Raw genomic sequence first — 22,028 nt, forward strand, 5'->3', positions numbered from 1 at the left:
ACAACCATTAATTTACTGTTTCTGAGGGTCAGGTAGCCTGGAGGTGTTTAGCAGGATGCTGTTGGCCAGGGCCACAGTGATCCCAGGACAAGACAAGGGCTGGATGCTTCTGCTTTCAAGCTCACTCATAGGCTAGGTGGCAGGCTTTTCAGTTCCTTGATGTCTCTTAGACTAAATGTCTTACTTTTGCCTCACAACGTGGGCCACTTCATTGATCTGCTCCACCAGCACAAGTGACCCAAGAGAGAGACAGAAACACAGAGAGAAAAACAGAGTCAGAAACAAATCTTTTTATATCCTAATATTCAGAAGTGACAATCCCACCACGTCTATTTTCTTTGTTAGAGGAGAATCAACAAATCTGGTCCATGTTCAAAGGGAGATCATGCAAGTGCATAAAAGCCAGAAACAGAGATCTCCTTGGTCGTTTCAGAAGCTGCCTAGCGCAACGGAAATCAAATGTTTATGTGATTCCAAAGTATTACCTCACAGATTGCATAATTTATATTTTAAAGCTTCTTTTAAAAATTGAATTTAAGAGAGAGAAAGGGAGAGAGAAATGTTGATTTATTGTTCCACTTGTACATTGTTGATCCTTGTCTATGCCCTGATCAGGAATCGAACCTGCAACCTTGACATATCAGGATGACACTCTAACTTAGCTACCTGGCCAGGGCCACATACCGTGTTTCCCCATGTATAAGACACTCCCATGTATAAGACGCACCTTAAGTTTGGGGCTTGAAATTTGAAAAAAAAGTATTACATAAAGTTACTGAACTCAAGTTTTATTCATCATAAAATTCATACAACTCATCACTGTCAAAACTCCCATTGTCCTCATCTGTGTCTGATGATGAATCACTGTCTTCAACAATGAGCGCAAAAACAAGCGCGAAAAAGCAGGAAATTCAAGTAAAAAAATCTACAGCTGCTGTATAAGACGCACCCAGTTTTTAGACCACAAATTTTTCCAAAAGAGGTGTGTCCTATACATGGGAAATATGGTCATTTATTAAGGAAAATCTTAATTTTCCATTATAATGGAGAACTTTGAGTTACCAAACTTAGCATCACAAATAGTGGACCTTCCAGATATAATACAGTATGACTTTTGCAATATATGATACCTCATGAAGTTGTCTTGTCAAATATGTTTAATCCAAATTTAATTAATCTTTAGACTTAATTTTACTTTACAGTACATTGAGGAAATGGATGAAAGTTATCAACAGCATGAAGAAGCCGCCAGACAAATTCAGAATGTAGGCCATTCTACACGATCTGTGAAACTCTTAAAAAGGTCAATGTCATGTGGATCAAGGTTGGGAGATTAATACAAAAACTAGAGATACAAACAAAATCTGTGATCTTGGATCCTGGATTGGACAAAACTAACAAAAAGCTTGAAAAAAATACATTAAAAAATTTTGGGGGATAATGGGAAAAAATTTTACTATGTAATATCTGATAGACCAACTTATACAACTATATTATTGTACAATTTGGTATAATAATGAAGTTATTTTTGTAGGAAAATGTCCTTATTCTTAGGGTATGCTGAGATATTTTAGAGTAGTGTTATGAGGCCTGCAACTATTATTTTATTTCATTTATTTATTTATTTATTTATTTATTTATTTATTTATTTATTTAGTGATGGGGGGTACAGATAGGGACAGACAGGAAGAGAGAGAGATGAGAAGCATGTATTCTTTGTTGTGGCTTCTTAGTTGTTCATTGATTGCTTTCTCATATGTGCCTTGACTAGTGGGCTGCAGCAGAGCGAGTGACCCCTTATTCAAGCCAGCAACCTTGGGCTTAAGCCAGTGACCATAGGGCCATGTCTATGATCCCAGCTCAAGACAGCGACCCTGTGCTCAAGCTGGTGAGCCCATGTGCAAGCCAGATGAGCTCACGCTCAAGCTGGCGACCTCAGGGTTTCAAACCTGGGTCCTCTGTGCCCCAGTCCAACAATCTATTCACTGTGCCACCACCTAGCCAGGCTACAACTAACTTTTAAATAGTTTAACAGTCACTCTGTGTGTGTGTGTGTGTGTGGGCACACTTATGTATATATTCAGAGAGCAAAAACAAATGTGGAAAATGTTAACAAAAGTTGAATCTAGAGTACATAGTGTTCACTGAACTGTTTCTTAAAAATTATTTTTAAAACTTTTCATTGTGCTTGAGATTTTTCAAAATAAAAATTTGTGTCCTGGCCCTGCTGGCTCAGTGGATAGAGCGTTGGCCTGATGTATGTATGTCCTGGGTTTGATGCCTAGTCAGGGCACACAGGAGAAGTGACCATTTGCTTCTTTTTTCCTTTCCTCTTCTCTCCCTCTCTTCCTCTCACAGCCAGTGGCTCAGTTGGTGGGACTCTTGGCCCTGGGTGCTGAGGATAGCTTGGTTGATTTGAGCATAGGTTCCAAATGGGGGTTGCAGAGTGGATCCTGGTTGGGGTGCATGTGGGAGTCTGTCTCTCTATCTCCTCTCCTCTCACTTAAAAACAAAACAACACAAATAAAATAAAATAAATAATAAAATAAAACTTTGGGGGAAATTTTCTCTTTCATTTTTACCTCCAAATAATTACACTGGCCTTAAAACTATTTTAGATAATCTTTCCTGGCATATACTTCGTCTCTGAGGAATGTTTAAAATAATAACCCTTTTTTTTAACTCAAGAAAGTTCCTGAAAACAATTACTAGATACCGTAGCCTTTTTTTTTTAAAGTGAGAGGAGGGGAGACAATGAGACAGATACCTGCATACCTGCATATGCTCCTACCAAGATCCACCTGTGAACCCATCTTGGGCCAATGCTCAATTCAACCAAGCTATTTTTAGTGCCCGAGGCAGACTCTTAGACCAACCAAGCTATTCTCAGTGCCCGGGGCGATGCATGAACCAATTGAGACACTGGATGCAGGAGGGGAAGAGAGAGAAAAGGGAGAGGGAGAGGGAAAGAAGAAGACAGTTTCTTGTGTGCCCTGACTGGGAATCAAACCTAGGATTCCATACGCTGGGCCGACACTCTATTCACTGAGCCAGTGGCCAGGTTCTAAATACAGTACTCTTATCTGTGGTTTGGCTTTCTAAGGTTTCAATTACTCAGTCAACCAGGATCTGAAAATATTACATGGAAACTTCTAGAAAAAAGCAATTCATAAAGGTTTTTTTTTTGTTGTTTTCTTGAAAGTGAGAGAGAAAAAGAGCAAGACAGGAAGGGAGAGAGATGAAAAACATCAACTTCTGGTTGCATTACTTTAGTTGTTCATTGACTGCTTCTCATATGTGCCTTAACTGGGGGGCTCAAGCTGAGCTAGTGACGCCAACAACTCTGGGCTTCAAGCCAGCGACCTCTGGGTTCAAGTCAGACTCCTTGCAATCATGTTGATGATCCACCACTCAAGCTGGATGAGTCCGCACTCGAGCCGGTGATGTTGGGGCTTCAAACCTGGGTCTTCAGCATCCCAGGTCAATGCTCTATCTACTGTGCCACAACTGGTCCGGTTCAATGCATAAGTTTTACCGTATTTTTCCATGTATAAGACGCATCCTTTTCCAGCCTGACCTGTGGTGGTGCAGTGGGATAAAGCATCAACCTGGAAATGCTGAGGTCCCTGGTTCGAAACCCTGGCTTGCCTGGTCAAGGCACATATGGGAGTTGATGCTTCCAGCTCCTCCCCCTTTCTCTCTCTGTCTCTCCTCTCTCTCTCTCTCTCTCTCTCTCTCTCTCTCCCTCTCCTTTCTAAAATGAATAAATTAAAAAATATATATATAAAAAAAAAAAAAAAAAAAAAAGACGCATCCTTTTCCAAAAACTTTAGGGGTCTAAAAATTGGGTGCATCTTATATACTTGCATATCTTGCTTTTTCACGCTTGTATGAATTTTATGATGAATAAAACAAGTTCAATAACATTATCTAATACATTTTTTTTTCTTCAAATTTTGGGCCCCAAAATTAAGGTGCGTCTTATACATGGGGAACTATGGTAAATTGTGTGCCATTCTTTTTTTTTTTTTTTTTTTACAGAGACAGAGAGAGATAGACAGGGACAGACAAGAATGGAGAGAGATGAGAAGCATCAATCATTAATTTTTCGTTGCACGTTGCAACACCTTAGTTGTCCATTGATTGCTTTCTCATATGTGCCTTGACCGCGGGGCCTTCAGCAGACCGAGTAACCCCTTGCTCAAGCCAGCGACCTTGGGTCCAAGCTGGTGAGCTTTTTGCTCAAGCCAGATGAGCCCGCGCTCAAGCTGGCAACCCCAGGGTCTCGAACCTGGGTCCTTCTGCATCCCAGTCTGACGCTCTATCCACTGCGCCACCGCCTGGTCAGGCTGTGCGCCATTCTTAATGACATGATGAAATCTTGAGCCACTGCACTCAGTTCTGCCCGGGATATGAATCATCCCTTTGGCATCTTCATGCTGTACATGCTAACAATTAGTCCCTGAGCTATCCAGGTCACCAATAGACTTTCAAAGTATTTATTGAAGTGCTTTATGGTCAAGTAATCCTTATAGTGGCCTAATGCTACATCACAATGCCTAGGCTATTCACCTCACTTTATCTCATCACATAGGCACTGTATCATCTTATATCACCAAAAGAGCGAGAAGTCAGCACCATAAGATATTTTGAGAGACCACATTCACATAACTTTCATTACAATGTACTGTTTTAATTGTCTTATTTTGTTATTGGTTATTGTTGTTAATGTCTTTCTGTGCCTAATTTATATATTAAACTTTATCATAGGTATGTAGGCATAGGAAAAAACATAATGTATACAGTAAGTCCTCAGTTAATATCACTGATAGGTTCCTGAAAACTTTCAAGTTGAACAAGATATGATGAAACCATTTTACCATAGGCTAATTGATATAAACAAGAGTTAAGTTCCTACAGTATATTTCTGGTCACAAACACATCACCAAACTTCTAAATGAAGACCCAAAACACTTCTAGTATTTAACATTGAAATAGATGTGAGCTATACATACATTTAAGAAGGATTAGGAAAAAACAAGTGAGTCATTATTTTCAAGCCCACTTATTCTGGTTCAGGGTCACAGGAGGCCAGAGCCTGTCCCAGCATCTCAGGGTGGAAGGCAGCCCCCACCCTGCACAATGTACCTTTCCACTGCAGGGCACACTCACACCCACACTTCCTTAGACTATGACAATTTAGATGCCAGTTCACCTCACGTGCATATCTTTGGGATGTGGGAGGAAACTGAAGTACCCAGAGAAAACTCCCTCAGACATTGGGAGAACGTGCAAACTCCATAGACAGTGGCCCTGGCTGGGAATTTTTTTTTCCTCATTAATGTTATATTAAAATAACATTATTTGAGGACCTGCTGTATAGGTATTTCACATCCATGGTTTTAGGCATTCACTGGGGGTCTTGGAATGTATCCTCCTGGGATAATGGGAACTACTGTATATCATGCCACTCTGTATTAGAGCTGGTGGTTATGTCTTGGCTTTCTCACTCAACAGGAATCTTTGTGAGGTAAGGACTAAGTTTTATATATCACTATACAAAACCGATGGCAGTAAATTTCTTAATTTACACATCTGTTGATGCTTATTAAATTAAGCCAAAGAACAGGAAGAAATAAGAAGCCAAGCAGACAGTCTACTTTAAATATTGGCTTGTAGTTTGTATAGTATAGAACTCATTCAGCTCTCAAAGAGCTCTATAATCCGTATCTTAGAGATGCTCATTGTTACTGACTCAGATTCTTCACTTCTATTTTTTATTGAAAAGTAGTAGTTTAAGTCCTAACTGTAACATGATTAACAATACTTGTCTTTAAATAGGGGTTTACAAATAAGTTTATAAATCTATTACTGAATCTTATCCTGTTGTAAAGTCCTGAAGTAATGGATGAAAAATACGTTTAATTTGTAGATGGGGCCCTGGCTGGTGGCTCACTGGATGAGTGTTGACCTGGCGTATGGATGTCCTGGGTTTGATCCCTGGTCTGGGCACACAGAAGTGACCATCTGCTTCTTCCTTCTTCTCTCTCCCCCTTTTCTCACTCTTCCCCCCCCCCCCCCACAGGCAGTGGCTCGACTGTTTGGGAGTATGGTCCTGGGTGCTGAGGATAGCTCTGTTGGAGGGCATCAGCCTCTGGTGCTAAATATAGCTCTGTATTTGAGCATCGGCTCCAGATGAAGCTGCCAGATGGATCCTGGTCAGGCACATGTGGGAGTCTGACTATCTCCCTTCCTCTCATTGAAAAAAAAAATTGCAGATGGTTAAAAAAAAGGGCATATAAAGAGAATAAGGGACTAAACCAAGAGGACTCTTCAACCAAGGAACACCGAAGAAACCACACTGAGACTGGCAGAGGAGAACAGAAGCTCCATCTCCACACATGCTGTAGGTGGCTTTTCCGGTCTACCCGAATCATTACCAGCTAGAAGCAGCGGTCATTGGGACTTAGATGTGAGCTGCAAAGTATAGAATTGTGACAATAATTCCAGTGCCATGCGGACTTTTCCTGGAGGTGGACTTTTCCTGGACTCCTGCTCCTTGGGACAGCTCCTAACAGACTAAACTGGGGTTGGGTTGCATTTATCAGGGACTTGGCATGGTGTTGGGGCCAACTTGGACTTGGTGAACTTGTTAAGGATACTACTCTTTTATGAATTCTTGCTGTATTGGCCAAGAGTTTGCTTAAAGGCTTTAATCACAGTAAAAAAAAAAATAGAAGACTGGATAAAGAAGATGTGGCACATATACACCATGGTATATACTATTCAGCCATAAGAAATGATGACATCGGATCACTTACAACAAAATGGTGGGATCTTGATAACATTATACGGAGTGAAATAAGTAAATCAGAAAAAAACAAGAACTGCAGGATTCCACACATTGGTGGGACATAAAAACGAGACTAAGAAAAAAAAAAAAAAAAAAAGGAGAATAAGTGACCTGTGTGAAATCACCTAATTCTTAAGACCTTATTTCTCCCTTCAATGATGCCTTGCTCGTTTTCTACTTGCAGGACTGGACTGTTTACAGGAAACCTAACATAAACGCTTGGGTTATGAAATGTGGCTTAAGCCCTGACTGGATAGCTCCAGACTGTCGACCTGGAGCATGGAGGACGCCAGTTCAATTTCCTGCTCAGGGCACACAGAGGAGCAGCTCGATGTTCCTCTCTCTCTCCCTCTCTCCCTGCCAATCTCTCTCTTGAAAAATAAAATTGACTTAATTCATTAAAAAATACAATTTTTTATTTTCAGCTGTACTTCATGAACATTTGCAAAGATTTCCATGTCAGTTGGCTTCTTGACATAGGTCCATTTCATTTATGTAATAATAAATAATAAATCAGCAGTTTGTTGATTTTAGGTTTTCATCCAAAAATTCAATAATGGCTTCTTCGTCTGCTGACTGAAGCAGCCTTTGAATTAGCTGATCCAGGCACTTCTCCCCACATAAAAATTTCTGGTAAAAGAGAGTTATGAAAATCTGATTACTAGAAATAAAGGAGAAATAAAGCAAAGAATTAAGTATATTTGTTTCATTTCTTTTCAACAGTCATTATTTAATAGCCACAAAGGATTACTAATCTGCAATATAATGAATATAATTGATAATTTGGGAGGATGCTCATTATTATTGACTCATTCTTCACAACTTTTATTTATTTTTTACTGAAAGGTAGCAATTTAAGCCCTAGGTATAACATGATTAACAGTAAATGTCTTAAATAGTGGTTTACAAAGAAATTTATACTTCTTATATCACCAAATTTTTCCATGTTATAAAAGTCCTTAAGTAATAGATGAAAAATGTTTAAATTAATTAGTATAGCTTTTTATGTAAAAAGTGAATCCAAAAGAGAAAATGGGATTATACTCTATTGTAAATTATTTAAAAATCAACCTGATTGGATTTGGATTTTTTCAATACCTCTGGAGACAATTAAACAGAAATCTGAATTAACTTTTGAAATTTACTACTTCCCTCTCTTTAAAATTCTTCTCTGCTTGACTTTTCTGACAACACAGTTCTCTGTTCTCACACCACCTTTGGGAGGATGTGTTTGCTGAATCCTTTCTCCTCTTATACCCTAGAAAAATAAGGCTTTTATTCTTGTCCTGAAAATTCCACCCTTTTCATTCATATCACATTATTTCACAAGGGCAAACAACCTGAAATGCCTTGACGCCCCAGCTAACGGGCAGACTGCGCCTTGCCATTCTGCCTTGCCAAATACTCTGGGCCTGGCTCAGCTTAAGCCTCTCCAGACCATTCCAGCTCACACTTTTCATGCCAACTCTCCAAATTTGAATTACTTAATCCATAAGTGGTTCACAATAATTCTGCCTTTTTCTTAAATTGGAAATATAGTAGTTTTAAAATCTAGAAGTCCTGTGTAATAGAAAAATATTTATGCTGGAATATTTAGGGGGGCAAGTGTTTTGAGATCTGCAACATGCTTTCAATGGTTCAACCATAACAGAGGTGTGTAGGTGTGTGTGTGTGTGTGTGTGTGTGTGTGTGTGTGTGTGTGTGTGGTATATATAGGGAAAGAGAAGGTGGAGGAGGAAGAAAAGGCAACATAGCAAAATTTTAACTGCTGCATCTAGGTATAGGTTGCATACTGAACCAGTCTTTAAACAATTGCTTGAAAAGTTCAAAATAAAAGGTTTTCAAGTTTTTTCTCTTATGTTAACCTCCAAATAATTCTACTGAATGAAAACTGGGTGTTAGACCTCCCTATAGTCCTCCATAAAGATAGTCTGAGAGTTGACTAAAATGATGACTCTACGTACTTTCCTGTGCTTTAAAAGTTTTGTGCATTAGAGTTGTTGGGATTAGTGAGTTAGCACATTCTCATATTTTAGAAATGCTCAAAATCTAAATATTGGCTTAATGGAAATATTTTAACGTCAGTGTCTAGAACACAGAACACGTAAAGTTTTGATGTTGGCATGAACTAATCTTTTAAGTAGTCTTTCTTGAATGGTCTTAATTGAATTTTAGGTTAAGTGTACACACTTAAGTTATCTCTCAAGTTAAACTACAGTGGTGCCTTGACACACAAGCACTTTAAATCACGTGCAATTAGAGAGACGAGCAGTCACTCACGGGATTTTTTGCTTTAAGTCACGAGCAAATATTTGAATCATGAGCTTCCACCACCCTCCACTAGATAGCCTGCTCAATGGTCTGAAAGGGAGGAAGAAACAAACTTCCAAGGAAAAGTTTCTGTTGAAACGGCCTCTAAGTGAAAGTGAGGAAAGTGTGGTGAAAAAGCCAAAAGTCAGTGAAGAAAATGATGACGATTAAGCAAAGTAAAAAAATAGCAATTAAGTTTAGTGATAAAGTTACCAATCATACGTAGTGTGTAAGTTAAATTTTTCAATTAATGTAGTGCTAAGTGTGTAGAGTAAGTTATGTTAGGTGATAGCGCACGAAGGGAAAAACCTCTGCCAGTCTCCTCCCCCTCCGCCAGCATCTTCGCCTGACCTTGAAGGTAAATACACTTCACAAACCAGTTTATTTCTTTACATTCTCTCTTATTATGTAGATATGTGTGTGTGTGTTGTTATTTATAAAGTACATTTTCTTATTTAAAAGCATATAAAACAAAAAATTCGTGTGGTTTTGGGGGGCTGGAATGGATTAACTGCATTCCTATTAACTTAAATGGGGAAATTCAATTTGACACAAGAGCAAATTGAGTCACGAGCTTGGCCATGAAATGAACTCTTGTGTCAAGGTACCACTGTATAGGAGAAAAAGAAATGCCTTATTATCATCAGCATACAGAAAAACAAACTTTAAAATTAAACAGAAAGTAAAAGCACTATAGTAAAAATTTTAAATTAAAATTTATACTACTTTGAGCATACTATGAAAATTTCTTATAAAATTAGTGTGCCTGAAGCTCAAATTATTATAGTACATATTGCTAAGGTAGCTTCATTATTTGGAAATTATGTAACAGGGATTATCTCTTACTAATAATCAAATCACATTCACAGCTCAATTGATGAACTTGAGTGCTAGAGATAAAAAGATCAAAGATGAAGGAGTTATAGTTCCTATTTTTCAGACACTAATAATTTAGTGGGAGACCTAGGCAATACATAAACATCAGTGCAAGAAATTTAAAAATAAAGAATGGGTTTTAAAGGAGCCATTAATTTTTAAAAGAAAGTGGCATCAGGGAAGAAGAGTTCAGGAAAGAAAAAATTTGAATTAGAGCTTAAAAAGCAAATAGTATTTCTGCAATAGAGAAAGGCGGAGTATTTCAGGCAAAAGAATGAGTATGAAGAAAGGTCTGGAAACAAAGTACATCTGACTCTTGAACAACATGGGTTTAAGCTGCATGGGTCCACTTATACACTGATTTTTAAAAATAAATATATTGGCAAATACAGTGTGTCCGTAAAGTCATGGTGCACTTTTGACCAGTCACAGAAAAGCAACAAAAGATGATAGAAGTGTGAAATCTGCACCAAATAAAAGGAAAACTCTCCCAGTTTCATACCTATTCAGTGCAGTTCAATATGGGCTCACGCACAGATTTTTTTAGGGCTCCTTATGTAGCTATCCTGTGTAGCCTCTACAGACTCGTCACTGACTGATGGCCTACCAGAATGGGGTTTCTCCACCAAACTGCCAATTTTCTTCAACTGCTTATCCCACTGAGTAATAATATTCCTATGTGGTGGCGCTTTGTTATAAATGTGCCGATATTCACGTTGCACTTTGGCTATGGATTCGAATTTAGCGAGCCACAGAACACACTGAACTTTCCTCTGTACCGTTCACATCTTGACTGGCATGGCCATGGGCTGCTCTGCTGTATACACGGTGTTACGTCATCATCTGCGCATGCGCACATGCTGCCACATCATCCTCCAGAAACTGGGAGGGTTTTCCTTTTATTTGGTGCAGATTTCACATTTCTATCATCTTTTGTTGCTTTCCTGTGACCGGTCAAAAGTGCACCATGACTTTACAGACACACTGTATATTGGAGATTTGCTACAATTTGAAAAAACTCACAGATGAACCTCATGATTTTCTTAATAGCATTTTCTTTAGCTTATATTATTATAAAAACATGGTATACAATACATATTTATATATTATGTGTTGATTGACTGTTTATGCTATTGGCAAGGATTCCAGTCAACCATAAGCTATTAGTAAAGTTTTAGGGGAGTTAATCGAAAGTTATACATGGAGCTCTGGCCAGTTAGCTCAGTTGGTTAGAGCATCATCCCATTACACAAAGGTTGCAGGTTCGATCCCCAGTCAGGCCACATAAAGGAACAGATAGATGTTTCTCTCTTTCTCTCTTCCTCTCTCTCTAAAATCAATAAATAAAAGAATTAAAAAAAACTAGTTATATATGGACTTTCAACTGCACAAGGGTGGGCATTTAAAGCCCAGGGCAAAGGGAAATTTCCAGTGAAAATGAAATACAAGGCAGGAGGTAGGCTGATGCTAAGAAATCTGCATAAGGAGTCTGAGAAACAATAAAAATACAAAACAATATATTATACGGTACTCTGTGCTTATTATCTAGACAAATAAAATACAAACAACTACAAGGAGATTCATAAGAATACTGGGTGACCTTACAGACTCCAAGGATAAGAATACACAGAGCTGCTGCCACCACCCTGGCAATGAAGCTGGGGCTCAGGAATAAATGAATATGGGGGTTCATATCATCAGGACATTTTCCATTCATTCTCAGTTTTGCTCCTTTCACTATATCAGCCTCACTCTTCTCTTACTGAAGATTGCTTTCTCCCCATGGCTGAAAATGTGGCTTCTAACCTCTTGAAAACTTCATATATTTCAGCTTTAGCCACCTAGGGAGAGGATGACCTTCTGTGTTTCTAGTTTAAAAATCCCGGGAAGGAACTCATTGGCTAGGGCTTGTTTGGATGTCCTCCCCAAACAAATCAAGTATTGTCTGGGGTCAGGATCACGGTCATGTAAGAACATAGCAGTTCCAGCAGGAACTGTGTGGTGAACGAGAGAGAAGGTCAGGGTCTAGAATAATAAGGAGAGAGCAGAGTCCCACAAACATCCACTTTATTTCTTCTCTATTCCTTCTATTATGCCTTACGGTGGTTGACCTGGGGTTACAACCCTTGTCACTTTTCTTGCCTCATCTACAACTATTCAGTTACTTAACTAATCAGTTCCTAAACTGGTGTCTTTACTGTCTGTCCTGTGGGCAGATTTTAATGTCTTGCAACATTTTTTTAAGCGAGAGAGACAGAGAGAGAGAGGGATAGATAGAGACAAACAGGCAGGAAGGGATGAGAAGCATCAGTTCTTTGTTGTGGCACCTTAGTTGTTCATTGATTGCTTTCTCATATGTGCCTTGGTGGGCAAGGGGGGGGGGCAACAGAGTGAGTGACCCCTTCCTCAAGCAAGCGACCTTGGGCTCAAGCCAGTGACCACGGCGTCATGTCTATAATCCCACGTTTAAGCTAGCGACCTTGGGGTTTCGAACCCAGGTTCTCTGTGTCCCAGTCCGATGGTCTATTCACTGTGCCACTGCCTGGTCAGGATTACAACATTTTTTAATGCCATTTTCAAACGTTTTCCTTTCACTTATATGAAACACTTTTTTTTTCAATAGGTTGGTTAGTGATTATTAGAGCATACCAATATGATTTTCCTTATCAATTCTGAATCTGACATGCTTGTTTGGTTAGTAATAATACATTATTATTTAGGTCAAAGTTAGATATTTTAGAACTATAAAAGCCAGTCAACCTGCTTTGGTTTCATGACTGAATACTATAGTATATTGGGCACCTATGTGCCCTTCTAAAAAATATTACTGGTCATAAGAATGTCACTGTCTAATAGAAATCACCACCACTAATAGAAAAATAACTGGAAGGTTATGGTGTAATTAGAACAATATGGCCAAATGTGTTTGGTATTATTGTGTGTTTCCTGAGGAATGGAAAGCTGTCTTCTCCTTTTCGACAAGGCGATTATATTCCTGTGCAAGACAGCCTTAAATGGCTGAGAAAACAGAGGAGATGGTGTAAGAGACACAGAAATTTCTAAACGTTAAAAATGAAGACACTTCCTTTGTAAAATGAGGACTTTAATTTTGAGTACATAGTAGGACAGAATCAAGTGAAAGAAGCCGTAGGTATCACATGGCACCCAAGGAAAGGGTAAAATCCCTCTGTTTCCTGCTTTCCCCACACAGGCCTAGGTGAGAACTACTCCGCTCCCCCAATCAGTGGGAGCAACAGGGAAATTTTGCTGTGCTTCATCATTGATGTATTAATGTCAGTGGTCCTGGACAGATGGGATTTAGTTAGGTTAATGTTCAAACCAAACTGTTGTTGGGTCTTTTCCCTAATGGCAGAATTGTACCACTTCAATCTAATGAATACACGCTGAGGTACACAGAAATACAAGATGCCCTCTAGTGTTCACACCTTGCATAATTCCCTCCCTTTAAGTACAGGCAAAAACTATGAATATGATAGAATATCACTCTAGTGATTAGGCTGACTTTAGGTTAAAAAAGAATATTAGCCCTGGCCGGTTGGCTCAGCGGTAGAGCGTCGGCCTAGCGTGCGGAGGACCCGGGTTCGATTCCCGGCCAGGGCACATAGGAGAAGCGCCCATTTGCTTCTCCACCCCTCCGCCGCCGCGCTTTCCTCTCTGTCTCTCTATTCCCCTCCCGCAGCCAAGGCTCCATTGGAGCAAAGATGGCCCGGGCGCTGGGGATGGCTCTGTGGCCTCTGCCTCAGGCGCTAGAGTGGCTCTGGTCGCAACATGGCGACGCCCAGGATGGGCAGAGCATCGCCCCCTGGTGGGCAGAGCGTTGCCCCATGGTGGGCATGCCGGGTGGATCCCGGTCGGGCGCATGCGGGAGTCTGTCTGACTGTCTCTCCCTGTTTCCAGCTTCAGAAAAATGAAAAAAAAAAAAAATTATAAAAAATTTATAAAAAAGAATATTATCCAGGTGGCCCTGACCTATACGTATAAGCCCCTAAAAAGGCCTGAGCCATTTCTGCAAGAGCTTCAAAGTGGGAGGGGCCACATAACAAGCCACTGCATGGGCACCAAGGGCAGCGCCACCTAGCTGATGGCCAGCAGGAAAATGGGGGCCTCTCTCTTATTCAAGGAAACGGAATTCTACCAACAAGCACGTGAACCTGGAAGAGGGCTCCAGGCTCTAGAAAGGCACACAGCCTGGCCAACACCTGATTCAGCTTTGTGAGATGTGCAGCAGTGAACTCGGTTCTGTCGTGCCAACATTTCTGACCTATGGTAACCATAAGATAATAAATAGGTATTGATATAAACTACCATGTTTGTGGTAATTTGTTAGGCAGCCACAGAAAACTGATACACATGTATATATGTATCCAGTGCTGCAGAGCAGAGTTTTAGTTGACAGAGAACCGCGTGTTCAACAGTGGTCCTATAAGGTTATAATGGAGCTGAAAATTTCTCATCTAGTGACATCGTAAGGTTATAGCCTTGTCAAGGTCATAGCACAATGAATTACTACGTTTGTGGTGATATTCCTGTCAACAAACTTACTGCACTGCCAGTCATACAATTATGTGCAGTACATCATGCTTGATAATGATAATAAACTGTTACTGGTTTATGTATTTACCGTATTATACTTTTTATACTCTTTTTACTTATTAAAAAACATGTTTGCTAGAAAACAGTATGCCGTTACACCTGCATTCTTACACATCTCTTGTTTAGAATGTCTCTTTTTTTTTTTTTGGTGATAGAGACAGGCAGAGAGAAGGACAGATAGGGACAGACAGGAAGAGAAAGAGATGAGAAGCATCAATTTTTCGTTGTGGCTCCTTAGTTGTTCATTGATTGTTTTCTCATATGTGACTTGGCCCGGGGTGGGGGGAGCTACAGCAGAGCAAGTGATCCTTTGCTCAAGCCAGTGACCTTGGGCTCAAGCCAGTGACCTTGGGCTTCAAGCCAGAGACCTTTGGGCTCATGCTAGCGATCTCTGGGCTCAAGCCAGTAACCATGGGGTCATGTCTATGATCCCATGCTCAAGCCAGTGACCCCATGCTCAAGCTGGTGAGCCCCACACTTGAGCCAGTTTCCCCGTGCTCAAGCCAGTGACTTCGGGGTTTCAAACCTGGGTCCTCAGCTTCCCAGTCCAATGTTCTATCCACTGCGCCACCACCTGGTCAGGCTATAGTGTCTCTTGATGGCAGCATATTTAATCTCCTGTTGTGCCTCATTTAATCTCCTGTTGTTTTATACAGTAACAAGCTGAACAGCCTCACAGCCTAGTAGCAATAGGCTATACCATATTACCAGGTGTGTAGCAGGCTATCCCATCCAGGTTTGTGTAAGTACACTCTATGATGTATGCACAATGAAGAACTAGCATGATGATGCACTTCTCAGAACTTACCCCCATGTTTAAGAGGTACACGGCTATATTTACAATATGTTAGTACATTGTGGCTGCCTAACAATGAAATTAGAATTTACAAGATAGCTGTTCCAAACTGGGACAAAGACCATGATTCTTACTAGCAAACTAATAAAAGTGCTTATATATATTAGGGTACAAATACAAACTAGCTTAATGATTTTACATTACTTGCTGATATTTTAGACATTACTCTTTAAAATCCGGCTATACTCTCTTCAAAAGTCAAAGACACATAAAGCATACTCAGTGACATTACCTTAATATCACGAACTTCATATGCTATCCTGTGGTCAGTGACTCTATCCTGGGTGAAATTGTATGTCCGAATTCTCTCTGACTGGGCTCTTGTTCCCACCTGTGTCATAATAAAAAGCAATTCATATTTTAACTTTACAATTACCTTTATTACAATGAAAAAAAGTACTTATAAATTACTTCCCTATTTTAACAGTTTAAATATTTTCTAAAGTTATATATAAAAAGTGGCAAAGAACAAGAGTACGCAGAACTTAAATGTTTAAGACTACAGATTTTATTTTTATTTATTTTTTTGTGACAGAGAGAGAGAGAGACAGAGAGAGGGACAGATAGGGACAGACAGACAGTAAGGAAGAGAGATGAGAAGCATCAATTCTTCATTGTGGCATCTTAGTTGTTCATTGACTGCTTTCTCATATGTGCCTTGACCAGGGGGTCACAGCAGAGTGAGTGACCCCCTGCTCAAGCCAGTGACCTTTGGCTCAAGCCAGCAACTTTTGGGCTCAAGCCAGCGACCATGGAGTCATGTCCATGATCTCATGCTCAAGACAGTGACTTTGGGCTCAAGCCAGATGAGCCTGCACTCAAGCTGGAGACATCAGGGTTTCGAACCTGGGTCCTCTGCATCCCAGTCCAATGCTCCATCCACTGTGCCACCACCTGGTCAGGCTAAGACTACAGGTTTTAAAGCTTATTTATGGAGTAAGAATTTATGCTTCTTTAGTACTTCAAATTCCAAATATATAAAACCAAATTATCTTTCCACCCCAATCAGTTCTTCTTCCTAGTTTCTATAAATGACACCACAATGTTTCCTTTGACCCAAGCAGAAAACTGATATTCTGCAATTTAACAAACATTTCATGGGAGCTTACGCTCTGCAAGGTTTTGCTATAGACACTGATACCACCTTCAACTCATTCTATTCTCTAATGCCCACTTCCAGTGGCTTCAAGGGTCTGTGATTACATCCTGTCCTTTCCATTTCTCCTATTGTACAAGGGTTCATTACTTCCTATAAAACCTCCTGATTAATATTCCATTTCTCTGCCTACATTGTATTGTCCTGCTTAGACTTCCTAAAGCACAGTTTTCTGATCTATTTTCTTCTTTAGTTCCTTAACTACTAAGTAGACACACCTCAATCCAGAATTCAAGGCACTTCATAATGTGGCCAGCTTCCCCAATGTTATTTCTAAAAATGATGTGTACCTTCAGAATGACATTTATTGTACCATATCATTATTATGTGTGGCTACGATCCCTGCTGAAACATCATCTCAAGGGGTGCCCTTCCCTACACTCTCCTTCCCTCTCTGTCAGGCCTGGTTCCAACAACTGAAATGTGTTATCTGCCTCCTTTGAAACTCCATATACTCAGAATATTCAGGGCACACTACAGTTTGCCTCAAGCTGTGGTTGTTTTCATCTTAATCTGTGCATCTCCCTGACCTCCTAATATATGATTCATTGTTCCTTTTCACTTTCTAAGATAAAAAAGACATTTCTTTCTTTAAAAACATTTTTTTTATTTTGAGAGTACCTTTGTTAAAGCTGGGAAAGTGGAACAAGGAAGAGCCTGGGCCAGAGAAGCCACAGCAGAGAGCGAGGCCGGGCTGCTTTGGCTCCCCGGTTATGTTATCAGAAAGAAACGAGTCAAGGCACAGCTGCTGTCGGCTCCCTTGAGAGTCAGAGAAAAGGGGTTTGGGGACAAGTCCAGGGGATTAGCCTGGGACAAGCTGCTGCTACCATTGCTCCCCTGTTTGGAAGTTTTGTGGGGTCTCTTAGAGTAGATAGGGAAAGGCGCAGGTGTGCCCCTGGGAGCGACAGTGTGCCAAAAAAGACATTTTTGTAATTTATTTTCTAAAGCAAATAATACGAAACCAAACTCCTAAATATGGCTGATCATCAGGAGAATTTTTTTAAATTAAAGATTCCAAAGCCCAACCTCAGATATACTGAATCAGGGATTGTATATTTTTAAAACATCCCTTAGGCCACCCATTCTGTAACTCGCCAGGTTTGGAAACTACTATCCCAAAGCATCCTGGGTATCAATGCCCAGGTCTCCACCCAAATCTGTTACATCAGAATCTCCAGAGTGAGGGCTAGGCATCTGCAAAGTTCTCCAGGTGGTAAGGGTAAACTGGCATAATGCCTTCCATATAAAAGCTATAGTATATACTAGCTGAAGAAAAGACTCTAAGCATTAAAAATACTTACTAAGAAAGTTCAAACCGATGAACAAGTTAATTGGAAAGCATGGCGGTCTTTTCTGGCCTGTCAAACCAGAGAACTGAAGAAGATACACACATACAATTCGAGAAGGCCAATCTAGAATACTTACTTTAAAAATTACTATGTGAAGGCCCTAGCCAGGTAGCTCAGCTGTTTATATATCATCCCGACACACCAAGGTAGAGGTTCAAACCCCTGGTCAGGGCACATACAAGAACTAACCACTGAATAAATAAGTGGAAAAACAAATTGTTGTCTCTCTCTCTCTATTCCTTCCTCTCTCTCTAAAATAAATAAATTTAGTTACTACGTGAAGCCTTGAGTGCCAGAATGCCAAATGGCAAGTAAAGCCCAATGTCTTTTATTAAATCAAATGTGGCCGATTTCACAGTGTTCATGTTATCAATTTTTGCCAAAAAGTAATGGTTTGTAAGTGAGCATTCCTATACGCACTGATGCAGTGCCACCATCTGGGATTATCACTGAGAAGATTAATACATTAATTATCATGTTGCTTTAACTACTTGCAAATTAGAATGTGGGTAAGGGAAACCACGGGGGGGCAAAAGTGTGAAATGACTAGGGCATCTAGGCAAAAAGAGTAATGTCTATGCAACTGATTATCCTTATAAAGTCACAAAATCTTCCAAATTAACTGTCACATACTGCTCTGCAAATAACACAAAAGCAGCCTGACCAAGCGGTGGTACAGTAGATAGAGCATCAGACTGGGACGCAGAGGACCGAAGTTCAAAACCCAGAGGTTGCTGGCTTGAGTGTGGGGTTGCTGGCTTGAGCGCGGGATCACAGACATGATCCCATGGTTGCTAGCTTGAGCCCAAAGGTCACTGGCTTGAAATCCAGTCGCTAGCTTGAGCAAGGGGTCACTTGCTCTGCTGGAGTCTCCCAGTCAAGGCACATATGAGAAAGCAATCAATGGCCAACTAAGGTGCCTCACGAAGAATTGATGCTTCTCCTCCCTCTCTCTTTCTGCCTGTCTGTCCTTATCTGTCCCTCTTTTGCTCTATCTCTGTCTCTCTCACTAAAAAAAAGAAATAACACAAAAGCAGTTATTTCTGGATTCTACTTCCTCTTCCAACCTCTCTCAAAGACAAATCCCTTTTTTTAGAAATTAAAATCATACAATTTGTTTACCTCAAACAATGACATTTATTCATTTTGCTTAGAACTTATCTATTTATCTATTTGAATAATATTGCACATGTATCCAGTATTAAAGGGTATATAACTAAAAATGAATCATCTACTTCTTGGCCCTAGACTCCCTCGGTAACAATCACTGTACCAGTTTTTGCAGTGCTATTTATTTATTTATTTTTAAAGTTTTGCTGATTCTTTTATTTATTTATTTGTATTTTATTTATTTTTTATTTATTTATTCATTTTAGAGAAGAGGGAGGGGGAGAGAGAGAGGAAGAAAGAGAAACGGGGGAGAAGCAGGAAGCATCAACTCCCATATGTGCCTTGACCAGACAAGTGCAGAGTTTTGAACCAGCAACCTCAATGTTCCCAGGTCAACGCTTTATCCACTACGCCACCACAGGTCAGGCAGTGTTATTTATTTTTTATCTCACGTAGTGTTATAATAAAAGTGTAGGTTTTTAGATAATTTTTAGTTTGTCATCCACCCATTTGCAAGCTGGCATGTCCAATTTTAGTCATAATCTGTCAGCCTAAAAGCATTTAAATCATTGTTTACTTACTAATGAGCATGTTTCCCTATGCTCTAAGTTATTTCCATTTAATCAAAAACAAACACTACATTTTCTACCTAAAATGACTTTATGTACAGAGGTATTAAATTATTATACCAAATAAATCTTACCTGCAGTTTTCTAGCACTTTGTTGTTGACATTTGTCTTTCTCAGTAATCTGCTGGTAGAGTCTAGCTCTCAACACACGCAAAGCTATTTCTTTATTTTTTATCTGTGATCGTTCTTGTTGGCATTCCACTACAAGCCCTGAAAGATAACAAGGATCTGTAAACTGTAACCTCCGAAAGCCAAACTGAAATAAAAGTGAGGTCTCGGTTCAGGTCAATAAAACTGGAAAATATCACACAGGATTAAACACATTTTAGATTTAGCACACTTCAGAAACCATAACCTGCCTAGGTTACAATGGTAATAATGGCAGATGGCTATTTAGATTCTGATATCTAAAAGAGATACTGCAGATGAAAGTACTCAAAGCAGAAGCACTAGCAGACCTTTACACATACTGTCCTTCCCAGACTCTGCCTCTTCATCCCAGCTCACCCAGATACTTTTGTAAACCAAGTATCAACAAAGAGCATAATATTGTCACCATTCTCTGTGGTGCTCCAGAAGTCAGCTTTTCCCCTTATTTTTAATCTTTATTTTTAAGTGAGAAGAGGGGTGATAGTGAGACAGACTCTTGTGTGCACCCTAACCCCCGTCTGGGGCTGATGCTCGAATCAATCGAGCCACTGGCTGCAGGAGGGAAAAGGGAGAGAAGAGTGAGTGGGAGGGAAGAACCTGGCCTGTGGTGGCCCAGTGGATACGGTGTTGTTGATCTGGAGTGCTGACGTCACTGGTTCAAAACCCCAGGCTTTGTCCGGTCAAGGCAGATATGAGAAGTAACTGCAAATTGATGCTTCCCAATCTTCCTCCCACTTCCTCTTTCTGTCTATCTGTCTGTCTCTCACCCTGCTTTCTGGAATGAATAAATAAAATCTTAAAGAAAATTCAAATAAATAAATAAATAAGTAAGTAAATAAATGTCATAAGTCTTCAAATTGAAAGCAACAAATACATGGTCTCAAAATATTTACATCTCACGCATCTTTTCTCAGGAAGCCACTTCAAGATAAGCTTCACTAAAGTGAGGGAATAAACTAAGAGAGGTAAAAGGGATCCAAGAAACAGGAGGCACCAATACAAAACAGAAATTAGGGGAAGTTTCTGACTGTTGTTGACAAGAACCACCTCTGCAGCCCTGGACAGCATCCTGTCCAGACGGGGGCAGGATACCGAGTGCTGTCAGGTGCTGTCCAGAGCATTAGCCCTGTAAAAACCTGGGTTAATATCATTTACAGAGCTTTTGGAAGATATAAGAAGACTCGGAGTCAACTAAACTAAGCAAATGAAAAAATAATGAGGTAATTATTAACTTTAGGAAATAAAATCATAATATATTACTTGTTGCAGCAGTTGGGGAGTAACTATACCTGCTCCTTACATGAAAACAGTGATTAATTGTGTCAAAATATGAATACATTAGGAAGAGGTAAAGAAAATAGTATAAAAGCCAAAAACTTCACTACTACATTAGTCAATATATAATCTTTTAATTACTCAATCAGATCTTCCTACTAATTAGAAACATTGATATAATAACCAGAAAAGATAGAGAAAAGAGTTTAAAGTGATTGCCTCTGAGTAATAGAAATTTAGGGTCAAGGAAGGAGATGGAGGAAGAAGTAGTCTAGGGAGCTGCTGGGGTTTTTTGTTTGTTTGTTTTTGTTTTGTTTTTTTAGAGAGAAAGAGGAATGGAGAGCAAGAGACAGAAACATCAATCTGTTTCTATATGTGCCCCAACCAGTGATCAAACTGGCAACCTCGGCCAGTTTGCCATTGGGACACTGCTCTAACCAACCAAGCTATCCAGCCAGGGTGGGAGCAGCTGTTTTTGCTATAGGACTTTACCATTAGGCTTTTTTTTTTTTTTTTTTGTATTTTTCTGAAGCTGGAAACGGGGAGAGACAGTCAGACAGACTCCCACATGCGCCCGACCGGGATCCACCCAGCACGCCCACCAGGGGCGACGCTCTGCCCACCAGGGGGCGATGCTCTGTCCCTCTGGGGTGTCGCTCTGCCGCGACCAGAGCCACTCTAGCGCCTGGGGCAGAGGCCAAGGAGCCATCCCCAGCGCCGGGCCATCCTCGCTCCAATGGAGCCCTGGCTGTGGGAGGGGAAGAGAGAGACAGAGAGGAAGGAGGGGGGGTGGAGAAGCAAATGGGCGCTTCTTCTATATGCCCTGGCCGGGAATCGAACCCGGGTCCC

The 22,028-nt window shown here is 40.2% G+C and overlaps 1 protein-coding gene across 2 annotated transcripts in view; it reads right to left on the reverse strand.

The window, feature by feature from the left end:
- Positions 1 to 7,247: 7,247 nt before the first annotated feature.
- MTRF1 (mitochondrial translation release factor 1) overlaps positions 7,248 to 22,028 on the reverse strand; it is a 44,665-nt gene continuing 29,884 nt past the window's right edge. For both annotated transcript variants that reach the window (XM_066383710.1, XM_066383711.1), the window contains exons 8-10: positions 19,828 to 19,964; positions 15,742 to 15,840; positions 7,248 to 7,483 (exon numbers count right to left, since the gene is read on the reverse strand). In XM_066383710.1, the coding sequence (XP_066239807.1) occupies positions 7,367 to 7,483; positions 15,742 to 15,840; positions 19,828 to 19,964 (353 nt within the window). In that variant the 3' untranslated portion in view covers positions 7,248 to 7,366. The remainder of the gene's footprint in view (positions 7,484 to 15,741; positions 15,841 to 19,827; positions 19,965 to 22,028) is intronic.

Source organism: Saccopteryx leptura, chromosome 4, assembly GCF_036850995.1.
Source record: "Saccopteryx leptura isolate mSacLep1 chromosome 4, mSacLep1_pri_phased_curated, whole genome shotgun sequence".
NCBI lineage: Eukaryota > Metazoa > Chordata > Mammalia > Chiroptera > Emballonuridae > Saccopteryx > Saccopteryx leptura.